The sequence below is a fragment of the Arachis hypogaea genome, chromosome 11 (genome assembly GCF_003086295.3).
Source record: "Arachis hypogaea cultivar Tifrunner chromosome 11, arahy.Tifrunner.gnm2.J5K5, whole genome shotgun sequence".
Classification (NCBI taxonomy): Eukaryota; Viridiplantae; Streptophyta; class Magnoliopsida; order Fabales; family Fabaceae; genus Arachis; species Arachis hypogaea.
In genome coordinates, this window is record NC_092046.1 from 136539084 (window position 1) to 136549466 (window position 10383).

General features: G+C 36.2%; 1 protein-coding gene across 1 annotated transcript; it reads right to left on the reverse strand.

The window, feature by feature from the left end:
- Positions 1-1882: 1882 nt before the first annotated feature.
- LOC112722834 (tonoplast dicarboxylate transporter) lies at positions 1883-5767 on the reverse strand. The gene is made up of 6 exons (XM_025774011.2): positions 5193-5767; positions 4584-5061; positions 3069-3112; positions 2859-2954; positions 2142-2655; positions 1883-2066 (listed from the first exon to the last, which is right to left on the reverse strand). Exons 1-6 carry the CDS (start codon positions 5661-5663, stop codon positions 2041-2043), a joined length of 1629 nt encoding a protein of 542 aa, XP_025629796.1. The 5' UTR covers positions 5664-5767; the 3' UTR covers positions 1883-2040.
- Positions 5768-10383: the final 4616 nt, after the last annotated feature.

Genomic DNA, 10383 nt, shown 5'->3' on the forward strand with positions numbered 1-10383 from the left:
TTCCTGGCCGTCACCACGTTTACCACCGTGAGACCGTGGTCGTCACCCTCTGGCTCCTGTCGTCGTCTTGTTGGTCGGGATCTGTCCTCGCTGTCGTTGTCCCGGTTGCGTCTCCTTGGTTCCCTTATAAGGTGGGAGAAGTCGGCGAGTTTGCCGTCCCTGATAGCTTGCTCGAGGGCATCCTTTAGGTCAAAGCAGTCTTGGGTCTTGTGCCCGTAACCCTTGTGGTACTCGCAGTAGAGGTTCTTGTTTCCTCCCGTCCTGTCCTTCAGTGGTCGGGGCTTCGACAGTATCCCCTTTTCTGCTATCTGTTGGTAAACTTCAGTGATTGATGCCGTAAGGGGGGTGTAGTTGGTGAACCTCCCAACTCGGGGGAACGGTTTGGATGGTTTGCTCGGACCGCCGTCCTTGGCGTGTTCCTTTGGTCTTTCTCTGGCTTCGAAGTGCCGGGATTGGTTGTAGGCGGGCTGCCGTTTATTGGCAGCCACGACCCGGCTGACTTCCTCGTCATTAATGTATTCTTTGGCCACGCACTGGATCTCTTGCATCGTCCAGACGGGCTTCGTGGTGAGGTGTTTCCTGAAATCCTCATTCGACAGCCCGTTCGTTAAGCACAAACTTGCCACTGAGTCCGTCAGACCGTCAATTTCCAAGCACTCGTCATTAAAACGGTCCAGGTACTTCCTGGTCGGCTCTCCGGTTCTCTGTGTCACCCCCAGCAAATTGATTGGGTGTTTGGCTTTGACAATCCTAGTTGTGAACTGAGCCAAGAAGGCGCGGCTGATGTCGGTAAATTGGGTCACCGAGCCTTGCAGGAGGTTGTTAAACCACCGTATTGCCGGGCCCGCTAAGGTGACCGGGAAAGCGCGACATCTGACCTCGTCTCCCACCCCTTCTAGGTTCATCCTGGCCTCGAAGGCCGTCAAGTGTTCTAGGGGGTCTTGTGTTCCGTCATACTTCATGTCTGTCGGTTTGTCGAAATGTTTTGGTAATCGGACCTCGAGTACAGAGCGGTGGAAAGGGGTCGCTCCTATTATGACGGGTCATCGGGCAGTTCTTCTCGACTCATTGTTCTCGCGGTGACGTTCCTCGTTGCCTCTGTTCGACGCGCGCTGCCTTTCGTGTCGGGCGTAGATAATGGGGTCGCGACTTCTTCTTCTGGGGCGTATCCGTTCCTCAGTGCTCTCCGACTCGCAATGGGGGCTCGGCGTGCGCCTCGAGCGGCTTCTTGAACGGGAACGGGTGGGGCTCCGCTCTGGGGAGCTTTGGTCGCGCTCTCTTTCTGCTAGTCTGCGCTCTAAGTCTTGCATTCTGTGGCGTAGTTCTTGCATTATCCTGGCGTGGTTGTCACCCGTCCCCCCGAAGGGGCGTCTCTCGTGAGTCTGCGTCGCATCCCTCGTGGGCGACCGTTGCTGCTGCCGGGATTCCGTCGCGACGGCGCCTCCCCCGAGTATGGGAGGCGCTACCTCGGAACCAGTCCCAGTCTGGACCAGTACGAAATCCATGAACGTCCTTTCCCTGTGAGCGAGCCATACGGGACGCGTGTCCGGGTCGGGTGGAGGACGCACCATTGGGCCGGCGTGGACTCGGGTCGGACTGACCCGCGCGAGTTTTGGGCCAGGCCGTAACAAATTTATTAAAAATAGATGTTACTATTTTAAAAATTATCTTTTAAAAAGTTATTAGTTTTAATAAATTATTTTCACAAAATAAATTTTTTACCAAACTTAAGTCTTAGCCATACTCCTATAAGGTTCAATGTGTCTCCGGAATGTTTTGGAATTGGACCGAAACTACGATTCCCTTGAACGGGTGCCATGCCTTACAACTCAAAACTTATGAACAATTCAGTTCATCTTAAAGTATAAGTTACTCCATGATCTAAACAACAAATCTTATTTTTATATATGCAGTTCCAAATTTATAAATCAGTACAATCCCCTTTCATTAAATTGTGGAGAAAAGGATTACAACAGAGTAGTGATAAAATGTTTTCCTCCGTGATGGAGTTTGTATTTGTCATCATCTTAATATTGTAAATTAATTTGTTCTAAAAACCATAGCTCCTGCAACACAAAATGTTAGACATCAGAATCCTTTATATCAATAATGAGACTGAAATCACCAAAAAAGATATGTACCTAGTGTTGGCATCAAAATTGAGAGAACAGCTATCCCAGCAAACTTAAGTGGTAGACCAACTTTGAGCATGTCTATGATGTCAATGTGGCCAGTGGCAAATCCAACTACATTTGAAGGAGTTGATGTTGGAAGCAAGAAAGCAAACTCAGTTGCCAGTGCGCCAGGGACCATAAGAATAAGGGGATGCACATGCATGGTTCTCGCCACGTGATACATAAGTGGTAGAAGGAGCGTGGCAGTGGCATCATTGGAGGCTATGAACTCTGTAATAATGCTACTGATCAGGGTAACTGCAGGAACAATGGCCAAGTATGGCGTGTTCTCCAAGAAATCTAAGGCTCTGGATAGCACATCTGCTAGGCCACTAGATTGGACTCCATCAGCTATGGCAAACCCAGCTCCAAGAAGCAAAATCAGGTTCCATGGTAACTTCTTGCATTCGTTCCAATCCATTAGCTTTTCTCCCTTTTGTTTCATGTTTGGGATTATGAACAATAATACAGCCGCCACAACCTACATTATATTGTTATATATACAAAGTAAAAAAATTAATCCATTCTGTTTTCTATACGATATTTATGAATTATCTGTCCCAAAAGTTTTAAATAGAAATATTCAATCTAGTAGATATATAATAACATTAAAATTTTGAAGTACATATATAAATATAATATAACATTAAAATTGAAAAGCTGTAAGGGATAAAGAATACATACACTGACACTTCCATCACCAACACGACCATTGAAGAGCTCTCCCCAACCGGGAATGTCATCTGTGATTCTTCTTGTCATCCATAATATTACCAGCAACTGCATTATTCACAAAAAAGCTTATTAATGGTTCCAATAATAATGAAATCGAAAGTTTCTCATGCTCAATAATATTTGAAAAATTTAAAATTGTGTCTAGGCATGCATACACACCCCAAACACAGACAACACCATCTTCTCAGCAAAAGACATCGGACCTGTAAATACCAAGTTGAAATTAGAACTGCATACCTTAGTAGTACCCGTATTGGATCTAATGGTTAAATTAAAATCGATATTTTCAGGGGGGGAAATTATCCAAGTGATTCGGCTTCTTTTTTTTTTTCTTGGTAATATGATAAAATAGTGTTCAGATATTATTTTAGGCCCAGGCATCGTATAACTCAAAACAATTGTACACACTCTGTTGCCAATTTCAAAGGGACAGGCCATTCCGTATAAGTCCATTCCGAATTATCCTTTTCAACCGCTTCTTATTTAATTTCTTATTTTTCCTTTATTAATCTCACCATGCAATGCTATTTAAAAAGATACCTTATTTTGAGTTTATTTGGGTGAGTTTTAAAAAAAATTATTTTTTAATTATTTTTTTGTATAATTTTTAAAAAAAAATTATTATTTAAGTACAACAATATAAAATATTTTTTTATTTATTTGTTACGTAAAAAATATTTTTTTAAAAAAAATCTTTAAAAAAAATCAATTGTAAATTTAAAAAAAATTATTTTTTAGTATTTTATTTTTATTATTAAAAATTTATCAAATACACTAAAAATTTTAAAAATTATTAAAAAATCTTTATTTCATTAATTTAATAATACTCAAACAAGCAAAATTTAATCAAGATTATCTTTAATATAATCTCTTATATTATACACGATTTTAAAAATTTATAAAAACATCAGATTAAATTCTAGTAAAAATTAGATGAATAGGATTATATTACTTTACACTGGTAAATACATTTATAACAAAATCATAAGGTGTTAGCAGTTTGTGTAAGAAAATACAAGGTGCTGCAACTTCGTAAAATGTCACTATTGAGGTTGACAGTGGACAACACAAGGACCCAATTTGTTTCATGCGGCAATATAAAAGGGAACTACCTACCCTGAATGAGCTTCTGCTGTATAACACAGACAAAACGACACAATCCATAACAAGCACAAAAACTCAAAAGTGAACAAATATTAGCCAAACTTTTCCTCTGCCTGCTTCCATTTTGCCCGTATTTTTTCTAAGAGAAATATTGAAGTCATTAGAATTTATTTTGCCCATTTAACTATCGGGAAATGTTTAATAAAAAATAGTCATAACTTACCTTATTTAACATTTATTAATTATTGTGACAATTAATAAATACTAAATAAGACAAATTCTGACTTTTTTTTTTGTTTTTCTAAAATTATCGTTTAACTATTAACTTAATTTTTTTAATTTAGTAATTCAGCAAACAATTTTAACTCATATATTAACCACAAATTGATGACGAAAAACAAATAAATTTTTTATTAATATTAAAAAAATAAAAAATAAATAAACAAAATTTATCTTATTTATTAAATAAAATAAGTTTTAATTATTTTTTACTAATTTATTTTGATTATCCTAAATTTCTCATGTTTCTAAAAAATATAAAATAAAATAAAAAAAATTAAGAAACATTACCGAGGGCTTGTAGGTCACGCTTCAAGTGAGCTTTGTCGAGATAAGAAGACAAAGCCTGAGGTGAAGATTTTCGGACATAGAGGAAAGTGATGAGGCACCAGAAGAAGATGAGGATGACAATGGCCACAGGGAAGCCAAAGAAGAACCACGTGTTGAAGCTTATTGGCTTCGAACCAGGGACGAGGCTCTTCCACATCCCAACCAGAATGAGATTCACTCCTGTCCCCGTCAGAGTGCTCATCCCTCCTATCGGCGTCGCGTACACCACCGTCAGCACCACCGCCCTGCTGAACTTGTTCACCACCTCTCCCTGTTCCTCAGGTCCCGGCAGCCTCTGCAGTATCCCCGTTGCCACCGGCATCATCATCACCGCTGCCGCCACGTTGTGCATCCACATACTCACGAAGAATGACGTCCCACATAGACCCAATAGCAGCATCGCCGGATTCAGTGGCTCTCCACAGAACACCGATGTCACCTGTATATATATGTGTGCCCCAATTTCTTCATCATTATTCCATTTTACCATAACAAGTTAAAACTATATATACTCTAGCCTGTACTAGAACAATCAAAGCACACAACACACACGAGGAAATAAAAACTGACTTTCAAGGCCAATCTTCGGTGGACATTGTAGCGTTCAACAGCGAGAGCAAGGATGAAACTGCCCAAGACGAGGGTAATGACGTCATCCATGTAAGAGTGTGCAACAGTATCAGCAGAAGCAATCCCAAAGAGCGGGAAGAGGAAGAGGGGGCACATGGACGTCACCGGAAGAGGCACCGCGTTGGTCACCCACCATGCGAACACCCAAGCAATCACTGCAAGCATGTTCCTGCTTGTGGCGGGAGCACCATCCAGCTTCACGAAGAGGCATATAAGGAGAGACAACATGGGTCCAAGTAACACGTAGAAATTGTTGAGACTCAGAATGGATTTCAGGCAAGCGTGTCCATGTGTTCGTTGTTGAATTGGAAGAAGTGGGGCCTTTAGATTATTATACATGCCACCACCGTCGGAAGTGGATGTCGGGGTGTGTTCTCCGCTCATTTTTTCAGAGCAGATATGGCTGTACATTGCAAGCAGGGGAATATATATACTGAAGTAGTTGAACACGCATGGGGCTTTATATATTTCTGATTTTTCCCATACAGTACCTAGTTTCTTGGTTGGGAGAAGGTGTGCCCAAATTTGCTTTCCCTGTTTAAGAGTCACTTGTTATATACAAATATATTTTCATGGAAAGATTAATAGAAAATTGTTAAATATATATTTAACTAAAATTTTATATTTTAATTGGCCTATTAGACTTTTTCCTTTATATATATAAAAGGAAAAGTCTAGAGGATCAGCAACTTTGTTAAATTCTGTCCAGCATGTAACCAACAAAGAAAAGTGAGCCATTGGATGAAATCTTACACCAATCTCACACCATTCAAATCATCTTGATAGCTATTTGATGGCTACAAATCACAAAAATTGATAGCTCTCTAGCATTCTTCTATATAAAATTATTGAACCAAAATACTTGATGGGTATTTTTCTTAATAAAAATTAAATTAGATTAAAATTTATATGTAATTATTTTTAAATGATATTGATAGTTAAAAATTATTAAATAATTTAATATATTTAATTAAAAAATATTAAAAAATTATCAAAATTTATTATTTTTTGTCATTATTTTTAGACATTAACTTAATTCTTTTAGTTTAGTAATCCAATAATATATTTTAGTCTATATTTTTAAATATTAATAATAACTAATTAATAACCAAAAATAATAAATTTTAATATTTTTTTTTACTAAATTATTATCTAAACATTACGCATGAATTGTCACCGTGAAAAACTAAATTAATTTCTTCTAACGAAAACCTATAGTCATCTTTGTATCTTTAAAATTATAATATGTCTATATCCACTACTTTATAAAAACACTTGAGCTTAACGCTTCTGTAACGTTTCTTTCAAGTTAGGGTAATAAGCTATACTTATTTTAAGATGACACTTTATAGTGGAATTCTAAAATTAAATTTGATCACATAACATGAATAGCCGAATAGAAATTTATTAAATAAGCTATCTCACATCATCTTACACTTTCCCAGTTTCCTACTGAGAGATTTTTTTTTTTACAGGAAATAAATTTTATAAAACTTAAGGAAAAATCTATTTGTATCAATTTTTAATATGATTAATCCCTACATACAAGTGATTTTGTACAAGTCTTACAAGTTCTCTAATTGATATTATGCTCAAACGCGCTTGTTATGCACATATGTTTCACGCGCCTCTATCAGATTTTTATTTTTGAAAGGATTCCCTTTCCTTTTTCAAATTTCTTGCCTTCTCTCTTCGATCTCTTTCGTAAGTTTCTCTTTGCCTTCTCCTTCATCATTTACGTGCGTTTCTCTCTACTTCCTCTTTCTTCATTTACGTGCTTTTCTCTCTCTGTTCTCTTTCTTCGTTAGTCTCGATTTCTATTGTTTTTTGACATCAAGCTCTAAAATCGTTTTGAAGATAATGGATAATTCAACTTCAGATTGTCAGATGAACCAGTGCGTAAACCTTGCCTGTGAAATTTATTGTTAATTCTTCTTTGTTTGAATTGAATCTAATGTACTAGTTCTGATTATAATTTTGTCCATTTTATATCAGACGTTCGGATGTAGATCAGGAATATTTGGGTGTATTTTAGAAAAGTTTGGGTATATTTACAGTTTATGACTTTTCATCTGACGGAGGGTGAATTGTCTTATTTTTTTAGTTGAATTGTTTTAGTTTCTGTTTAGTTATGGTTCATGAATCTGGATTTTGTTATTTTTTATGATGGTTTTATAGTTGTATTTGCATTCTATAGTTTATACTTGTTTTGATATGATATTTTTTGGGTGTATTTTGCAGCTCTTCTGTGGTGTATTTTGGGTGTATTTTGCAGCCTTTGCTGACTTTGGTGGCTGATTTTAGTGTACACGTAACATAACTCATTTCTGTATCTGCAGTAAATTTGGGTGTAAAACGAAAATATTTGGGTGTAATACAAAGATATTTGGGTGTAAAACAAAGATATTTGGGTGTATTTTTATTCTGATGAGTTCTGCATAATTCAGAACTCTTCCTCTTCCTCCTCCTCATCTTTTGCTGCTTCTTCTTCTTCATCTTCTTATTTCATATTCTCATAATTCTTTTTGGGAGGAAAAAATCAAACAAAGAGAAAAAAATACATAATGTTGCAAAATCAAAAGAAGAAGGAGGAGAAACACGACGATGAAGATAAAACACGCAAAGAAAAAGGAAGAGAAACACAAAGAAAGAGAAGAAGAAGAAGGAAAAGGAGGAGGAGGAGGAGGAGAAACGCAAAGAAAAATGACAGTTGTGGTTTTCATCGAGGAAGAAGAAGAAGAGTCGTTCATAATGGTGAGTAGCGCGTTTTGAAAACAGAAAGCGGTTGAGTAACGTGCGTGTATTTATTTTTGAATGTGGAAGTGTAATGCGCATATATTTTGTTGGACTTGTGTCAACTTATAAAACTTGTAAGGCAAAAAGATTTGTATGTGTAACTTACCTCTTTTTAATATACTATTAAGTGTACGTCAAATCGTAATTTTTTTTCTTATTTCTTACCAAATATTTTTAATATTAAAAATAATAAGTGTAAAATACACAAAAATAATGCATGCCATTCACGAAAATCGAAGTCAAGAAATAAATTTTATAAGGATTAAGATTAAAAAATATTTATTTACAATAACAATATTTATTTAAGCCGAATTTAGATTATGAATTTTTTTATAAATACATAAATTACAGAAACACGTAAAATATAAACTAATTACATAAACGCGTAATGCACTACAAAAAAACAAAGGTATATGGTTACGGTGAAAAATCGTGACCATAGCTAGTAAAAAGGGTGATCATAGGTTTATGGTCACGGTTTTTTTTACCGTGGTCTATTTTGTTGTGGCCATAGACCTATGGTTACGATTTTTTTATCTATAGTCACGGTTGTAGTGTTCAAATTCTGGCACTTTAAGCCACGTTTTTTTACCGTGACCATAGGTTATTCTATAGTCACCCCTCATTAAAACCGTGACCATAGCTTCTATGGTCACCCTACTTAAAACTGTGACTATAGCCTTATCTATGGTCACGGTTTTCACCGTGATCACAACTTCTATGGTCACCCCACCTTAAAACCGTGACCATAGCCTCTATGGTCATCCCACTTAAAATTGTGACCATAGCCCTATCTATGGTCACGATTTTCACAGTTTTCACCGTGACCATAGCCTCTATGGTCATCCCTCCTTAAAACCGTGACCATAACCCTATCTATAGTCACGATTTTTCGCCGTGACCATAGCCTCTATGGTCACCCCACCTTAAAACCATAACCATAACCTTATCTATGGTCACGGTTTTTACTGTGACCATAGCCTATTTTGTTTTATGAGATTTAATTTTTTTTTAAAGTATAATCACATTCCAAAATGATGATAATCACAAAATAAATCTAAAAATAAAAAATGATAATCAACAATTAAGATAAGTTGTGATTAAAGTAACCAACTAACATATCAATATAGTTGAGTGAATACACTTGTCTCAATCTTAGTTTTATACAGTGATATATACACTAACACTAAGTAGACACTATTAACAGAATTGTTCCACAGGCGTGAGAGCAATACAAATCAAACTCTACCAGGATAGATTGTTTCTGGTATTGCTATTCTTTCTTCTCAACGCTCGAAAACTTTTGTTTCAGCCACTTTACCATTTGAAAGCTCAGCACCTGCTTCATTAACATGCAAAGTAAAGTCACATTAGACATAAACATCTACATTTATTCTTCTTCAACTTAGGAAAAAAACATATCATTAAAACATATATACATCACACATATAATAGCTAGTACAAACCATATAACACACATCTACATCATAGTATATGACACATCATAAAACAATATAAAGTACTTGAAGAGATACATTATATATTACGAAAGTACTTGAAATCTTCTAAGTAGCTTCTTTTTTTTTAACACATCATTTTTGACAGGCTTCATTGCAGCTCTCAATTTCTTAAATATAGCAAAAGTAAAAATAAAATGAAAATAAAAAATGAAGCAACATAAACAACAAAGCAAACCTGAAAGCTCTAGATTGGCAATCGACAAAACTTAGGTAAGTATGCTCCTTATTCTTCCAATTCCAAATCTGGATTCTGAAAAAAATTCTAATTTTCAAGTTTCTTCTTCTCTGCAAATTTACTTTGTTCAAGCTGCAAAGAAATTATTAAAGCATGTTTTCTAATTTTAAATGCTAAAGCATTTCAATTTAATCAAATCATCATTTACTTTTCAAAATTATTAAAGGTAGTCCTTTTGCAGTTATAGAAACTTTATTATATACAAAGATAACAATGCTGCATAATTTCAAATTAAACATTGCAACATAGGAACTATCCATGGTTGAAAAATGAGGAGCAAAGTGAAAAATGAGTATATCTCAGCAACTGAGATCCCGTGCTGTGACGGTACGACGCCGTGATATATCTTGAGTGCACCGAAATATGTGTTACGTGAGAGATCGGATACTGAGCATCCGAGATATGTTTGGATTTGAAAATGGATCTCAACATCTGAGATACTTGTAGAACTTATAATTCTGATCTCATCATCCGAGAAATGGTCAAGCGTGTGATTCGAGTCTCAGCATCTGAGATATGTGTATTATGATTTTGGTGTCTCTGCACCTTAGATATCTTGGAGAATAACTCTATTTATATC

What these genes read in the sequence shown, in the direction of transcription:
- LOC112722834 (XM_025774011.2), bottom strand. Translation starts at nt 5,663, where the DNA reads ATGTACAGCCATATCTGCTCTGAAAAAATGAGCGGAGAACACACCCCG. An exon ending in ACCGAAGATTGGCCTTGAAA is followed by an intron (nt 5,062 to 5,192) that starts GTCAGTTTTTAT and finishes ATATATATACAG; the next exon opens with GTGACATCGGTGTTCTGTGG. An exon ending in TTGGTGATGGAAGTGTCAGT is followed by an intron (nt 2,656 to 2,858) that starts GTATGTATTCTT and finishes AATATAATGTAG; the next exon opens with GTTGTGGCGGCTGTATTATT.